The sequence below is a fragment of the Gastrolobium bilobum genome, unplaced genomic scaffold (assembly GCF_033153095.1).
Source record: "Gastrolobium bilobum isolate Gb01-03AN ecotype WA unplaced genomic scaffold, APGP_CSIRO_Gbil_v1 utg50351, whole genome shotgun sequence".
NCBI classification, from domain to species: Eukaryota; Viridiplantae; Streptophyta; class Magnoliopsida; order Fabales; family Fabaceae; genus Gastrolobium; species Gastrolobium bilobum.
This window is the reverse complement of record NW_026897333.1, coordinates 218,468-236,657: the sequence shown is the minus strand read 5'-3', so window position 1 is coordinate 236,657 and position 18,190 is coordinate 218,468. Positions and strand designations below refer to the sequence as shown.

The 18,190-nt window shown below is 35.8% G+C and overlaps 1 protein-coding gene across 1 annotated transcript; it reads left to right on the top strand.

The window, feature by feature from the left end:
* The first annotated feature begins 9,527 nt into the window (after positions 1 to 9,527).
* LOC133306093 (uncharacterized) lies at positions 9,528 to 13,260 on the top strand. Its single transcript, XM_061506369.1, has 5 exons — positions 9,528 to 9,876; positions 10,000 to 10,077; positions 10,200 to 10,275; positions 12,627 to 12,700; positions 12,811 to 13,260. Exons 1-5 carry the CDS (start codon positions 9,763 to 9,765, stop codon positions 12,880 to 12,882), a joined length of 414 nt encoding a protein of 137 aa, XP_061362353.1. The 5' UTR covers positions 9,528 to 9,762; the 3' UTR covers positions 12,883 to 13,260.
* Positions 13,261 to 18,190: the final 4,930 nt, after the last annotated feature.

Genomic DNA, 18,190 nt, shown 5'->3' with positions numbered 1-18,190 from the left:
TCTAGGAAGGTTACAACAGCAATCCTCGGAGGCTTGGTGCATTTTGGGAGATTTCAATTCTTATTTGCATGCAGCAGAAAAGGAGGGAGGTGGCCCGCCTGATTGGAGGAGTATTTATGATTTCCAAAATTGTATTATGAACTGCAATCTGGAAGACTTGGGTCATCAGGGGCCTACTTTCACTTGGCATAGAGGCAGATTGAAGGACCGTCTTGATAGAGTTTGTGCGAATGAGCAGTGGCAATTGTCCTTTCCTGACAGGGTTGTGACTCATCTTCCCTGCTACTGCTCGGATCATAGACCTCTTCTTCTCTGGGAGGGTCCTTCTCCTCACCATCCTGGAGGGAGCCGTCCATTTAGATTTCTGGCAGCCTGGCTCACTCATGAGGATTTCCCTGGCCTAGTGCAGGAGTGTTGGAATGGGAGTACAGGTTGGGGCACAGCTAGTGAAACTTTTCGATCGAATGCTTCTCACTGGCATAGGGAGTGCTTTAGGGAAGATGCCAAGCTTAAGAATAATCTTCAGGCGAGACTAAGGGGTATTGACCGTAGTCTTAGTCACCATCCTTGCCATGCTCTAGAAATTCTGCAGAAAGATCTTTGGCGTCAGTTGAATCTCATTTATATTCGGGAGGATCTTACTTGGTTTCAGCGGTCTAGGGCTAGCTGGTTGAAATATGGTGACCGGAATACGAAATTCTTCCATTCTACTACAGCTGCTAGGAGGAGGAGAAATCGTATTGATGCTCTGAAAAATGATGCGGGTGATTGGATTGGTGATCCCTCTATTCTGATGAATATGGCGGTGGAGTATTATCGTAATTTGTTTAAAGAGGATAATACTGCTAGACCTGGGCTTCCAATTAGAGGCTATTTTCCTCACCTTGTGCAAGAGCACAACATTCATATTGGTAGCATTCCTTCGAATGAGGAGATTAGGAGTACAGTTTTTTCCATGGGACCTCACAAAGCTCCAGGGGTGGACGGTCTTCATAGTCTATTTTTCCAATCTCAATGGGATACTGTAGGAAGCTCTGTTTGTGATCTGGTGAAAGATGTGTTTAATAATCCCCAAAAAGTTTGGGATATTAATCAAACTCTTATTTGCCTGATCCCGAAGATAACTTCACCTCAATCCCTTAAAGATTTCCGGCCTATTAGCCTTTGTAATGTTATTTATAAGACTATTACTAAGCTTATTGCTAACCGTTTGAAATTGCAGATGGATAAAATTGTTATGCCTAACCAGTGTAGTTTCATCAAAGGAAGGCAAGGGACAAATAATGTAATTATTGCTCAGGAAATTATTCACTCTATGAGGTCAAAGAAAGGCGCCAAAGGTTGGATGATGATTAAGGTGGATCTGGAGAAAGCTTATGACAGAATTAGCTGGGACTTTCTCCGAGATACTCTTCAGGATGTGGGACTCCCCCCAAATCTCATTAATCTTGTTATGTGGTGTGTTTCTTCTTGTTCGATGAATGTTCTTTGGAATGGTTCTACAACTCAGGAGTTTTTCCCATCCAGGGGGCTTAGACAGGGTGACCCTTTGTCCCCATATTTATTTATTCTTTGTATGGAGCGACTTGGTCATCTCATTTCCCATGCAGTTAGGCAAAAGTGCTGGAAGCCGATCATGTTGAGGAGAAATGCTCCTCCTATTTCTCACCTCTTTTTTGCGGATGATCTTATTCTTTGTGCGGATGCATCCTTTGATCAGGCCCAAACCATTTCCAAGGTGCTAGGTGATTTTTGTCTTTTTTCTGGGCAAAAGGTTAACCATGAAAAAACAAAAATTCTCTTCTCCCACAATGTGAATCATATTTTGGCAGAGGAACTTAGTGGTGAGTTGGGCTTCTCAAGGACGGTGGATCTTGGAAAGTATTTGGGTATTCCTCTTCATCATCGCAGAGTTGGGAGGGCGGCTTTCAGTCATATCCTCGATCGAGTTCAATCTAGGATTAATGCCTGGAACCACACCAGTCTTTCTCTAGCAGGAAGAATTACACTTTCGAAAGCTGTTCTCTCAGCTATTCCAGCCTACACAATGCAAGTTTCTGTTGTTCCTCTCGGAATCTGCAATGATATTGAGAAACATATTAGGAGGTTTTTGTGGGGTTCTAATAGAGCATCTACTCGTCCTCATCTGGTTGCGTGGGATCAGTTGTGCATGGATAAAGATCATGGAGGGCTGGGTCTGAGGAAAATGAAGGAAGTTAACAGGGGTTTTATTATGAAAATTGGTTATGGGATCCTTTCTAATCCAGACGCGCTTTGGGCTAGAGTTTTAAAGAGCAAGTATAAAGTTCAGTCTGATTTGGTTCCTAATATTTCTGCTACTCGGAATAGCTCCTCTCTTTGGAAAGCAATTGTTTCGTCTTGGCCTGTGATATTACAGCATTCCAGAATTTTGCTAGGTAATGGAAATTCTACTCATTTTTGGGATGACCCGTGGGTTCCGGGTTGTGGTGCACTCTCATCCTATGCTGCTATTTCTGATCCCTCTCAGATAAATCATCAGCTAATGGTCTCTGATCTTGTCTCATCCTCCGGAAGTTGGATGTGGGGGGCTTTCCAGCATAGTCTTCCCGATCACGTCAATGCTCGTATTAATAACATCCTTCCTCCTTCGGATGTTAATGGTCATGACCGAATTTTGTGGACAAGGACATCTGATGGGAGTTTTTCGCTGAAGTCCGCTTATATGGCCATATCCAGGGGTAACGAGGAATCTACCAATTTACCTTGGAATCACGTTTGGCAGTGGCATGGACCTGAACGGATTCGTACGTTCCTTTGGCTGTTGTTAGGAGATAAAATTTTGACAAATGAAAGGCGCTGCAGACGGCACATGGCGGGTTCAGATATATGTCATCTGTGCAATTGTTTTACGGAAACTTCCTTACATGCGGTTAGAGATTGTATTGCAGCAAAAAAAGTGTGGGAGATTGCAGTTAAGCGAGAGGCTTGGGAGGATTTTTTCTCTCTTAATCTTCAGCAATGGGTGTTGTCCAATATCTCTGAGGATCGTAATTGGTCCAATTTGCCATCATGGCCTCTTCTGTTTGGTATCATTTCCTGTTTCATTTGGCAAGCTAGGAATAAGAAAATTTTTCAGGGATCTTCTGTTCCTGCTTATGGCACTTTTAGAGCTGCTATGGTCTATGGTGAAGATTTTTCTTGGTCAGAAAATACGCTTCGGGTTGCTGGTCTTGAGACTAACTCGAATAAAGAGAAATTAGTTTCTTGGGTTTTTCCTTCGGACCCTTGGGTTAAGCTCAATGTGGATGGGTCAAGTATGAATAATGGAGAAGCTTCTGCTTGTGGGGGTGTATTTAGGAATGCTAGTGGAAGGTGGCTTGTTGGCTTTTGTAAAAATCTTGGCTGTGGTAATGTTTTGTTAGCAGAACTTTGGGGTTGTCTCCTTGGGCTTGAGATTGCATGGAGGAAAGGTTTCCGTTTTGTCTGGCTTGAAGGTGATTCCTTAGTAGCCCAGTTTTTCATAAGAGAAGGGTGCAGCTCTCATCATCCAGCCTCTAACTTGGTCTTGCGCATAAGGAATATGCTGGATTGGAATTGGAGGGTTAGAATTTCCCATATTCATAGGGAAGGGAATGGGGTTGCCGATTGGATGGCCTCTTTTGCCTACTCCTTTGATTGGTCTTTACAAGAGTTTGACTCGCCTCCTTCTGGTTGTCGTGACAAACTTGAAAGGGACTATGTAGGAGTAGTTTGGTCTAGGAGGTGTTCCTAGTTTCTTTTTTTGTTTTTATGTTTCCTGTTTGCTTTTCAAAAAAATAAAAAAATAAAAAAAAATAAAGGGTAGGTGATTCAAAAAGTTTTAAAAACAAGGATATTTTCGTAATTGACTCTTATTTCTCCATCTATATTTTACATCAAACCCAACATAGACTTTATAAATCTTACCTAATTTGCCCGGTAAATTTTTTTGCAACCAAACAACTTTTTTTACATTTTCCTACTAAAGTCAATTTCCAACCATTTCCCTAGTATTTAAAAAATTTCTCCTCAACCAAACGCCCCCTTATAGTTTCTTCTAGCTAACACACGGTTAATCCTAATATTTTCAAACATAGTACATCATACCTTGCCTCATTTAGCACTTCCGATACAAGCTGCCACACCTAATTATCCGATTAAAAGCAGTTAAATGACAGTGACAAAACTAATAGAATCGAAGTTATATAATTCAATTTGCATTACTCAAGCCTCTAAACCAATATAGAGCACTAACCACAACACAAATTTTAATTTTTTACATTTAACTTGGACCTAGTCCATTTTAATTCCTTCTCACAAGTTAATTAATGGTCACTTACTAGCTTCGCTAGGGTTGGTGAACAATGATTCTCTTAAATAACAAGAGAAGAGAGGAACATTGAAATAAATTTGTGTGTATTGAATTGATACAAGGTGCACAATATATAGACACACTAATGTGCTTAACCCAAACCTAACACAAATCCTAACGAAATAAGGAAATAAATATTTACAAATATACAAAAGATATATTCTTTCTAACACTCCCCTTCAAGCTGGAGCGTATAGATCATATACACCAAACTTATTACATATAAACTCTATTCGAGGACCCCTCAAAGATTTTGTAAATATATCTGCTAATTGATCATTAGATGGTACAAAACTAGTTGTAATTTCACCAGCAAAAACTTTTTTCTCGAACAAAGTGACAATCTATTTCTATATGCTTGGTTCTTTCATGAAATACTGGATTTGACGAAATGTGCAAAGCTGTTTGGTTATCACAACCAATCTTCTATACTGCTCAGGATCTGAAAAGGGCTCCCCCTGATTTGGTAGAATCTTGATACTTTGATCCATAGGAATATCAACAGACTTAGAATTTAACAAAGCAGTTTCTTCAAGAATATCCAGAGCATATTTTCTCTGAGATATCACAACTCCATCTTTAGATTGGGCCACCTCGATTCCCAAGAAATATCAAAGTTTCCCAAGATCCTTAGTCTGAAAATGGTGACATAAATACTGTTTCAACTGAATGATCCCATGACTATCACTACCTGCGATGACAATATCATCCACATATACCACCAGGTAAATAGATCCAGAAGCTGAATGACGATAAAAGAGAGAATGATCAGCTTCACTCCGAGTCAAGCCAAATTGTTGAACAACACTGCTAAATTTACCAAACCAAGCTCTTGGAGATTGCTTGAGACCATATAGAGACTTGCAAAGACGACAAACAAGACCTGACTCCCCCTGAGTAACAAATCCAGGAGGTTGCTCCATATAAATTTTCTCCTCAAGCTCACCATGAAGAAAAGCATTCTTAATATCAAGTTGGTAGAGAGGCCAATGGCGAATAGCAGCCATGGCAATAAAGAGGCTAACAATAGACATTTTTGTCACAGGAGAAAAAGTATCAACAAAATCCAATCAAAACACTTGAGTGAAACCCTTCGCCACTAAGCGAACTTTAAGACGATCCACTTGACCATCAGGACCAACCTTAACAGCATAAATCCATCTGTAACCAACCACTTATTTTCCAAATGGAAGAGGAACCAGATCCCATGTCCCATTGTGATAAAGGACACTCATTTCATCAATCATTGCTTGTCTCCATCCCGAATGTGAAAGTGCATCACCTGTAGTCTTAGGAATAGACAAAGAGGACAAAGAGGAAAGACATGCATAATATGATGGAGAAAGACGATGGTAACTAATATTAACTGTATACCTGGCAGGAGGACGAGTATCACGAGTACCCTTACGAAGAGCAATGGGAAGGTCACTATCCGAAAGTGGGACCGAAGCTGAGGGAGGAGATGCAGTCGGATATGAGCCCACAGAAACATATGACGAACTATGTTGGATCTCATCAGGAGAAGAGGTAATAAGAGGAGAGTCAGAAACATGGACTGGTAAAGGCGGAAGGTATTCAAAGGAGTCAACTGGAGAGATGACTGAACAGAATCAGTGCCCACAGGAGTAGTCGAAGAGCCAAAAAAGAGGAACTGATTCAAAAAAGGAAACATCTGTCGAGATAAAATATCGACGTAAAGTTGGAGAGTAGCAACGGTAACCCTTTTGAGACCGAGGATAACCCAGAAAAACATATTTATGAGACTTGGGAGCTAATTTATCCAAATTTATACCAAGATGATGAACAAAACACATGTGGGGTCAAAAGATATAAAACTTGATGGGGAAATAAAATAGAGTGAGGTACCTGATGATTAAGAACAGATGATGGCATGCGATTAATGAGATAGCATGCAGTGAGTATAGCATCACCTCATAATGTGTATGGAACATTGTCATCAATTAACAAAGACGATGAACAATGGGTTCACCGAAAAAAAAAGATCAAGGTTCCTTAGGCTCTAATACCATGTTAATTAACAAGAGAAGAGAGGAACATTGAAATAAATCTGTGTGTATTGAATTGATACAAGGTGTACATTATATAGACACACTAATGGGCTTAGCCTAAACCTAACACAATTCTTAATGAAATAAGGAAATAAATATTTATAGATATACAAAAGATATATTCTTTCTAATAGATTCATACAAGATGGGGCAAAACTATCTTACTCATAAAAAGGAAAAATATATACCAAGAAGAGAAACTAACAAGGGAAAGAATATACATTATAATAAAAAATTCAATAAAACATGGTACCTTGGACACGGAGAAAGATTTCCCTTTCGGAAATTCTCGAACAACTCTTTAAGAAAAAATGAAGAAGGAGGAATTGAAGAATACGTTTGTAATGTTAAGAAATATATTGATTCACAAGAGAATAATACATACTAATTACATATATTTAGACTCAGGAAAACACTTACACATATCACTCAATGATTTCTACAAATGATTACAACATCTATTTATAGGTCCAAACTAAAACTTTTGTACACGAAACATAGACTTGAAACATATAAAAGAATCTTTTTTTTTTTGAGCAGTGTGCGCTTTCAAGACCCATCGTCGCATCAGTTTTAAAAGAAAGATTCTTTTTACAAAATGACAAATAAAAGCCTGACACCAACTTTAAAAACTACCCTTACTGACACTAATATTTACAAATAAACCTGTCGACAATTACTATTGAGGATAAAATCTCTATTATGTTGCCGACATTTATTTTTGAAGATCGGATTCTCGTAACACATCTCTTTATTATTATTCTGTCAAAGCTGTCTGAAGATAAGATTCTCTGACAAGTTATACTAGTGAGGGCGTCTAATTCTATACTTTGTCTTCTATATTATGCCGTCCAATTGTATTCAAACAATCTCCAAATATTGGGCTTGATACATCTTATTCCTCTTTAGTCTTTTCAGATTTGAACTGATTTCTTTCTGTTCATTTAAGATTACAACTAATCTGGGTGTCACTTACACTGTTACTGGGATGGATTCATGGTTATTAGCATAAAGAGCTGACCTTGTTTAACAATATGCTAATATAACAAATAACCACGACCATCCCTTAAGGGGGCGTTTGGTTGAGGAATTTTTTTTGGAATAGTAGGGAAATGTAACAGATAGACAAATGATTGGAAAGATAGATAAAGTGAGATATGTAGACAAATGTAAAAAAAAGTTGTTTGGTGAGGAAAAACTTTACTGGGAAAATTAGGTAACTTTATGAAATCAACAGTGCATTAAAAGCCAGATAACCAGTTTTCCGAAAAATCCCACCTTCAAATTGGGTTTCTAAACAGTGCGGATATCTATGTTTCTCATAAATCCAGACAAATTGGATAGATGAGTTTTTGGTGAAAATACGTTCAAACAAACATGGTGTTTTTAAAAGCCATACTTGAGAAACATAGATATCCGCTGAAAAGCTCCTAACCAAACACCACCTAATAGATTCACCATTTGCAATGAGAAAATATGTTTGATAATTAATAGGTCGAGCCAGTAGCATACTTGCAAACAGGTAGTCGCCACACGTGACACCTGGTTCAAGTTCCCAATCATTATCAGGTTGAAAATTTTTATAATATCATTGTTGTACTTACGACAAGCCAGTCATGTCAGCAATTTGTTTTTTAAGAAAGAAAATAAAGAAGCTATTTTTATACTTTACACTAAGTCTTACTGGTCAGACTTAGTGTAAGATATACAATCACTCCAAATTCTTAATACCACCTTTGTACCCAAAATGCTCTCGACCAGGTGGTCCTGTCACAAAGAAATTGAATTCGCCTCAATGAAGGTAGCTGTTTCTACGGTTGGTCATAGTTGGAACGAAACCTTTTTTTCTTAAACCAAATCGAAATGTTTTATTTAATTCAAACTGATTAGGAAATTTTAAAACGAGTTTATGATTTGTAACCGGTTGTAAACCATTTTGGATATATAAATTAGTTCTAAATGGATTTCAAACCAATTTTAAATGGATTCTTTTGGTTCGGTTATATTTTTGAATTGCTTTATAAAATTAATTTGATTTTCAAAACTGATTTAGAAAAATATAATTAGGTTCGATTTAATTATTTTACACAACACTAACTGTTTCGGAATTAGTATATGAGAAATATTACTCTCATGTTACATGAGAGTAATTCTCTCATGCTATAGAGAGAGTCCAAGTGGGATCCATCATTAAAAAGCAATTAAGAAAAAGAAAAAAAAATACGATTTTTGAAGTGAGAGAAAATGAGATAACTATCTCATGTAAAATTAGAGTAGTCTTTCCCTTATTATATTAGTGTAAATCTTTATAAATTAACTCAAAAGGCTTTGATTTCGTCATATAACAAGATTAATTTCTTTTTCCTACAAAAGAAATGACAAGTTAAAAAATAAAATAAAAAAGCTTAAGAGGCACTATGTTTGTTGACTTTATTTTGTTTGTAGTAATTGGATGACACCAATTTTTTACCTGCAACATATTCTTATTTATCCCTAACTCAAAATAGTTAAAAGAGAAAAGAATGTTGAAATATTTCCATTCATATTACCTTTCCATGAAAGATTGTTCAATCGGGATTGAAATGGTAGTAATTTTTTTTTTTTTTTTCTAATCTAATTCGGTTCGAGTATTATTAGACTTGTAATAGAGGTGATTCTCTTACTATCATTTAATCCATCTCAAATGTAGACAAACTAATACGAGTTCTTGTTCTAATGTATCTTTTTTTTTTTTTTATAGCCGTTCTAATATGTCAAAGAATTTTGTCAATATTTAAGTAATTGAAATAAATATTATTTTCTTGAAAATAATTTTTATAAAATATATATTTATGAGATAGAATATTATTACTATCAAATAATATTATTATAGTAATTTTCGCCAATCAATCAATGATTATTATTTATTATGAATTAATAATTAATTAATAAAAATAAAAATTAACGACTAAATAATATTAATAATAATAATATTTAATAGTAACATATTCCGATATTTATATATCGTAAGTCACATCTATAGATTAAACCTTATGATTTTTGTTGGTGTTGCAATCATGCCGTTTAATATCTAGAATTTTCGGGGGAAACGTGATGTAGTTTGGGAAGGTAGAGGAATAGCGGCACATAATAGACGTACGCGGCACGCCGAGACAGATGGAGAGGGAGAGGGAGGCATAGCATAGAATAGAAAGGAGTTGGATTGGACCACTCTCAAGTCTCAACCTGCAGCACTTTACTTTATCCCTCTAATTCAAACCCCCACCGGGATTAGGTTAGGTTAGGTTCCTTCACACACCAACCAACCAACACTGAAACATCATGATGTGGGAATGGGAAGATGACTTTGAAGATCATAACATCCCCAAACCCGACCAACCCAACCCTGATTCCTATCTCAATTTCGATTTCTTCTCTTCTCTCTCCACACCCAAGGTACAACAATTCAATAACTCTCTCCTTCTTACCCTCTTCTACTTATTCTTATCATTATTGTCATTATTTCTCAAATTAGGGGTTGTTGTTGTTTTGTGTAATAAATCATTTTTGGGCAAACAGGATTACTATAAGATATTGGAAGTGGATTATGATGCCACCGATGATACTATTCGCTCCAATTACATTCGTTTAGCTCTGGTCTGTTCTTCTTTCTCTACTTTATTCTTTCTTTGCTTTCCGTTCCGTTCCGTTCGTTGGAGGAGTTGTTTGTGTCTAATCTCATGTTCCGCTGTGTTGTTGTGCTTCTTCTGTGCACGCAGAAATGGCACCCTGACAAGCAGAAAGACCAAGATGCAGCAACTTCACGCTTTCAAGATATAAACGAGGCTTATCAGGGTATGTCCTTTTAGGGTTTCGTATTTAGTTGCTCCTATGCAATTTATGCCCCTCGTGGAATTGTGTCAGTCCAATTCAATGTGTTTACTATGATTCTAAATTCTGCAATTCGTTGCCACGAGTGAGAGCATTAGGGTATTAGAATCTCGAATATTGATGGTTATATAACAAAAGTATGTATGAGTTTAGTCAACCCAATATAGTCACATACGGATGTTAGGGTGGAAAATTTTAGGTAACTAATATAGTAACATATGTTGCTGTTCCTTTGCAGAGAGATAGGAAATTTTGAGGAGAATCAGCATATAGGTAGGAAAATTTTGGAATTATTAGCAGTCAACAACTCAACATGTAACAACTACTTTTCACTTGAAGTGAGCTTTTGTATGTACTTAGGATGATCCGAATTATATATATAAAGGAGTAATTTATTTATTTTCTATATGGGCTGAGGTTAGTTTAAAACAACTGGAAATAGTTTCTGGTTTGTAGATAAAGCAGCAAAATTCGTGTGTATTGTCATTGCGGGTCAAGGATTGCTTTATATAATTAGGCATTCTTTCCACGTGCTCTTAGTTTTCTTGTCTCATACTTATGTCTCGGAAACTATTTGCTTGTATTAAAAAAACTTGTCTAAGTTTATAAGACTAATCTCAATACACCTTTATTGTATTGCGCGGGAAGTGCTGCATAATCAAGGTGCTCAAATAAAATATGGGAATCAATTTTTGCCTTAAGCCCAGATTGTAAACATCTCCATGTCAACTTTTTCAAAGATTCCACAAATAAAAATCATAAACAAAACTTGAACAAGCGTAGCATGTGTCAAAATTTGAGCCATAAGACCAGCGATGCTTATGATGCCAAATGTTTGGTGGTAAAGTGCCAACAAGAGCAAAAGATAAGTGTTACGGAGATGAAAATATTGTGGTGGATGGTTAGTCATACAAGAAAAGATCAAATTAGGAAAAGAGTGTATTTGAGAGAAAGTTGAAGTAGCATGATAAAATCTCGCTTGAAATGGTTTGGCTTTGTAAGTAGAAGACCAACAGAGGCCTTGGTAATAAGACCTTAATTTAAATGGCCTTTCTGAAAACTTGGTTTTGTCATAACACAATGGTATTATTTGATCCATGTAGCTAGGATTGTATGTAAATGAATTAAGTCTAGCACGTGAAGCTCAAGCTTGAATTGCAAAAGAAAGATGCTACTCAAGCTCGACTCATTTATTTAAACTAGTCAAATTAAAATCTTGGGCTTGACTTGTTTAACAATATGAAGCTTGAGCTCGACTTGTTTAGCTTGTTGCAGCCTGTTTATTTTTCCCCTTCCATTTTGCATGCTTTGGTTAATGATCATCCTCATTACAACATGATTAATAGGCTCTTATATGATTTCTAGATTTCTAGGAGATTTGTAAACATAATTGCTTACAACTTTGATGGCTCATTGTAATTGTACTAAGTTTGTTTTATGAGCATGTTATAAGGTTAACAGAATATATCCTCCCTAGTCTCCTTGCAAAAGATTAAAGACAAAAGAAAAAAAGAAGAAAAAAGAGAGAGGAAATGTCCCCAAGCTACTCTACTGTATCTCCCCAAATTTACTTATATTTCTACTGGCTTATTGTGGAAATCCCCCTTCTAAATGGAAAGAACACTGCTTTGAAGTTTGAAGCTTATGTATGTGGTTTTGCATTACACACTACCACTAGATTGTTACCATGTTCAGATTTTTATTTTATTTTTTGGTGAAATACCATTTCCAGATTTGATTTAGGTAATTTTTATATGATAAGCGTGATATTTTGTGGCTTGTTCAATGGATGTTTGTTATCAGGGATAAATGTAAGATGGAATAAGAAATTAAGAATTAATAACATTGCTGGGGGAATTATTATTATTATTATGATTATTATTATTTTATTTTTTATTTTGAAGTTGTGAGGAGATGGTATCTTTATACATAACCCTTCTACATCCATGTTTGTTAACAATGCAATTTCCCTTCCGACCACCAATGCTTATAACTTAATAGGCATGTAACCAACAATGAAGATGGTCCATTTAAGGTTTAGAGAAGATAGATTTTGGTTGAGACAGCAGCTAGTGAAAGGGATTAGATTAGTGGTTCGATAAATACGGTATTGCAATTGCATTCTAGTGTCCCCCTGATGTGTACTGTTGGACTTCTTATTGTAGTGAGATCTGAATATTCTGCGATTATCCATTCTTCTCTATTACCTGACTACCCTTATTATTTTCTCTTAACTTAATAGATGAGACTATAAATAGCAGGACAAAATTCTGTCAAGTATTATTACCTAACATGTCTTTGGCTTTATTGAACAGTTTTGAGTGATCCAGTCAAAAGGAAAGAATATGACAAAAATGGGATGCATTACGTATACGATTACAATATCATTGTAAGCATTATTTGTCTTCGTCTGGCAGGAAGTGTGTTTCAAAAGAAAGTTTTATTTAGAAGAATGATTCTTACTGTTTTATTTGACGTTTTCATTATTGTTTGCTGCAGGATTATCTTAACCGTTACAAGGGCCTTATATTGACGTGCAATGGCCTCGGCATAAAGCATTCAATATGGTAAACCAAACCGACATCACAGACATCCTTCCAGTGCATCTGGGACAGTTTTTTAGTACCTGGCGCTGCATGCCATGCTCAGTAATGAAGAAGCCTGCTTATGATGATGTCCTAGAGAGCTAGTTTCATGCTTTTGTATAAAAAAAGACAAAAATGGGATTTTTACGTCTTGTAACGTGAAATTCTCTCGCCCTCTGTCTCTTTCCAAATATTTGTGTTTATATATTCTCACCTTTCTGTGTGTAGGTTAATAAAAAATTGGTGCACTTTTCTCATGTTGCACCAAATTAAACTCTAATTATGGAACGATGAGATTGCAACTGAGGAGAACATTTGGCAGATGATGAGAAAGATGAACTAAAAAAAAGGGTAAATTATGGTACTCGTACATATCTCCTGTGCAATTAGTGCCCAAGTCTTCGGTAATTTTTGATGCAGTGACATTCCAAAATTGGATCATTAGTAGGTACTTTTTTTTATTAAAAATAGAAAATAAAATAAAAATCAGGTTTTATTGATAATAAAAGTGTGAGTGAAATATATAAAGTTAAATGTATTGTTTTCTTTTTAATTTTAATAACAATATAGTGAGTCTTCAGTATTATAAGAATATTGAAGATATTTTTTCAAAATTGGTGCTGTTTTGCTGGGTATCTGTTATTGATACTCGTGCGATGCATCTACATTTGTATATCCACCAATTACCTTCCTCAAGGAATACTCTCACTTTTGTAATCTCGCTTTCGTGCAAAACAGATTTTTTTTTTCTTCACCAAACGAATAAGGGAGATGGATAACACATGGGAAGTGGGTAAATTTATTTATTTTTAATATAAATATCAATTTTTAATCAACATCGACGATGATAAATCTATATAAAAAAATAGGAAATGATCGAAGAAAAAGATGAAAAATAAAAATAATAAAATAAAATAAAATAAAAATAAAAATAGATGAGAGGGAAAAAAACAACTTGTAAAAATGAATAAGAAAGAAAAGGTAAATTACAGAGTAAGATATATAAATAAGTAAGTTTAAAAAAAATATTATCCCCTTAAAAAAATATTATGGGATCGGAAATAAATGGGTCTACTATTTCAGAGTGCTGATAAGTTTCTCACTGCGCAAAAGAAAGCCTATATATCATGTTGTTTATATCATTCAGAGCAGGGCCTCTCTTCCAGTACGGTGTGGTTCGAGGACGAACCAGGTGGAAGTTGGTGGGCATGTAACATCCCAAGAGCTGGCAAGGGCAGGGAGTGATCGCCGGTGCGAAAGGGCACGGACAATGAGCGGCTCATGCCAAATCTTGCAGCTTGGGGGTTCATGAATGAATCGAATCAACACCCGAAAGAGAGGGATTCCAGAGACTGTGCTGATATGAGACGGTACAGTTAGGAATAACTTATAAGAATTAATTGGTACTACCTATACTAACAAAATGCATCTTCTATGCGGGATGTTACACTCTCCCCAACTTGTTTTGAAGTTTGTCCCCAAACTTCGTCCTATCATCCCAAGGGCTTCTTAACTAGGATCTCCAATTACAAAGATTTCGTCTGAGCAATGTACATGTTACAATTTGAAATTGTCATTACTTCCTAACTTAATCCCTATCAATGATAACGATTATGTTCACTCACTAAACACATCACACATTTGCAATCATAGTCAAACCTCTACATTAATCACCCTACTTAATAATATCACAGACAGAACCCTGTGTATCTTAGCCTTCAAAGAATCAAGCAAGTAAAACAGAGCACCTTACATTCTAATTCTCAACGAGAGGAATCCTCATAAAATCACAGAACTTTCATCCTATGTTTCTATACATATCATGTTAAGTGGTACCTCTCATACAGTTCGTCAAAACACCCGTATGAGGAAACTTCTTCGAGCTTTCCGCCGTCCTAGGTACCTCAGATGTAATTGACTTCACTGATCAGAGGATCTATTTCCATGATATGAATTTTCCATTTATTGACACACATTACAATTTTAAAATAGATGCCCCAAACATAATCCACCACAACGGACCAAGCCTTCAGGATTTAATTTCACAAGAAGCGTATTCAACGTTCCTAACTATAGTTGAATTTCTTTCTATAATAACAAGTTACAAGCACAGCACAAAACCTCATGCAGAAAGACACCAAATCTAAAATTCACTTAAATCAACAATTAATCTCATCCATACAAACAGCAATACATCTATTCAAAGACAATATATTATGACATGCACAAAACAAATATCAAGTTTTTAAGTGGGGAATGTAGAGCCGTGTATTCAAGTCAAAGGTGTAAATAGCAATGAAACAAAAATATCAATAAAACTGGTGGAGATTATATCGTTTAAATAACAATGAAACAATATCAGTGTGCATCATGTTGAATTCAACTTTTATAATATCATTAACATGACATTTTATCATGGTTTTGTAGTCACTACATATTGGCAAACACTCATTCACAAACTTGTCACATAAATGAAGTGGCAGCAATTTGATCACTTAGAGCCTACAATTAGTTCCAATTGGACTTATTTGGTTATAGTGCCAAAAAATTTCTCAAAATTTCCAGTTTTAAAATACTCTAATTCCTGGACATGTAGCCCCAAAAATCAGTTGATTCGGTTACCTGAGGCCAAAGATATGCAACGGGCAAGTCAACCGTTCTAGTTTAGATACAGAACAGGGCAGTCAACTTTGAACCTGCACAACTTGCTACGTGTTTTGTCAATTGAGCTGGCATTTTATAGGCATATAATATACTTACCTAGCTTTGAAACGCAACTGGAATCACACTGTTCGGAGGTCTCTAGGCTGAGATATGTGTCCGGGAAGTTGGCTATTCAAAATATGATTACATGACAGCATTAGGGACAATCAGTCGACTTTCTAAAGGAACTGCAGCCACTAGGTATTCTCAAACAGGCTATAAATTTTCAGAATTATAGCTTAATGGGTCAGCTTTTTAATGGCACCGCTTTCACCAAATTCCGATACTCCTAGGTCCAGTTATGCAATCATTTAAAGAAGGTATTCAGACCCAAGGTGCTGCAGAAATTTTCTGCTAGAACCTTCAATATAAGATGTGATCATATCCAGATTATGTAACAGTTGTTGTTACACAATGACCACAACACTTTAGAAAACCCTTAGTATATTATCATTAGTCCAGAACTCCTCTAAACCATATGGGTGTACGCCTCATAGCAGATGCAATGGTATCAAAAGCTGGCATCATTGGAGTTAGTTGTCACTCATTACATTATTTGATATCTTACTAAAATCAATCAAAGCATCACAATACCCTAAGATTATCAATAGCAGCAGGATACAAGGAAATTACCTATGTAAAATAGATGTGAAGATTATTCAAGTCACCAGCATTTATTTCCTTTCCACTTAGCCAAGATACAATTTACAAAAGAAAGTTATCACGCACGAAATGTACACCCTAAACCAGATATGCAGGATTGCTTCTTAAATATAGATTTGACCATTAAAGGCATAAATGAGAATCAATACCTAGATTGACAATTTACTCAGAAATACCACAATCCTCCATAAATAAATAACAAACAACACAAAAGGAGGTGGGGCTCTTATTTCAAAGGGTAATCCCTGTTCCTTAATTTGTTAACAACGAAAATTCCAAGTTCCCACATGTATTTAAGTTCGGCTTAAGCTGTTGTTAAATGTTTCAAACTTATTTCAAAGGGTAATCCCTGTTCCTTAATTTCACACCATATAAGTAAGGAGTGATGGCACTTCTAAGTTGTAACATGTATATTGCTAAGATGAAATATTTAAAATTGGAGACCCTAGTTAATTAGCTTTTATATGTGCACAGGTAATGAAGGTAATATCACTTCCTTGTTAATTACACCCCTACATTCTTAGGAACTTTTTGGGTTTGGGCTACTGTTAGTTGCAATTTTATAAAACCTTTAAATTTATGATCGGATGAGTAGTAGTATGGTGACGTCAAGGGTGAGTGATAATATAGGGATATCGAGAAGCCTCTTTGTATTGTTATGTTATGCCTCATACGTTATAATTCTCAATCGAGTGAATAGAAGGTTAATCACTTATGCCTACACTAGTAATAATTATTAAAATTTAGAAATGTAAAGAAGTGTTTTGCAAATGGATTTGGTTTAGTTGTCTATTAATTGTGCCCTAAAACCCTGAGCTTTATTATAGTTTTTTTTTTTATATAGCTGGAATTCCTTGGCTTAGTAAGATTTTTGTCCGTTGTATTCCACTTGTGTGTTATGGTATTGGTTGATATTTAAAAAGAACTCAGGAAATTGCTTGTACCACGATTACGCTTAGGAAGATTTTTTTTATTTTATTTTATTTTTATTCCTTCCGTACGAACAAAATTGTGTTATACCTATATTATTTAATGATCCTGTAAAGTACAAATTTGTTGTTGATGCTCTGAGATGTTGATGACTTTTATAGCTGGCAATAAGAATGCAGTGAACTTTATGGCATGGTGTAATGGTATTAGATGTTAGACTTAAGCAGATTTTGGGGTGGTAAGACGAAGTTTGGGGACAAACTTCAAAACAAGTTGGAGAGAGTGTAACATCCCATCTAATTAGGAAGCTATTTAAATTGCAATTAGGAATGTGGCAGAGTACTTGCCTTCGGATTATATAACTGTTTGCTTTAGGATGGAGTTAAATTAAATTAGGGAAATTATTTGTATTACCATGTAAGGTGAGTACCTATTTTGGGCATGTGAAATGCTAGTTATAAGTATAGGGATAAATTAATTATAACACATAGAAAGTATGATACTACTTAGAACTATACGGGTACTCATTATAGTATGTGAGTAATTTTATTACAAAGAATAAACCCTTAGTTAATAATTAGAAGACTAATCTAGTTGATAATTTTGGGTACATTTGGAGTGTAAACCCATGGTTTAGATTCGAATTCCATATATTATTATGATAGGAATTAATTTTATTTATAACTTACTAAGTTCATAGTCACCATACAATTGCTAAATAGGATCACATGAATTAGGTGACCCATTAGAAAGTAGACTTGAGCCCAAAGGCCCTCTATTAGACCGGCCCAAGAAACCATGGTGGACCATACTAGACCACAACTTATAACCTATCCATCAATTGTAGCCTAAGGAAAGCAAGCTGGTTACTTGTGCGATTAGCTAAATTTTATGAGCCTTTTAGTCATGTAACCAATGAGATATGAGCAATCAGCTTGCATGAAATTGTATTGGTCACAAATCACACTTCCTTATCCTCTCTTTCAACTTGTGCGCTA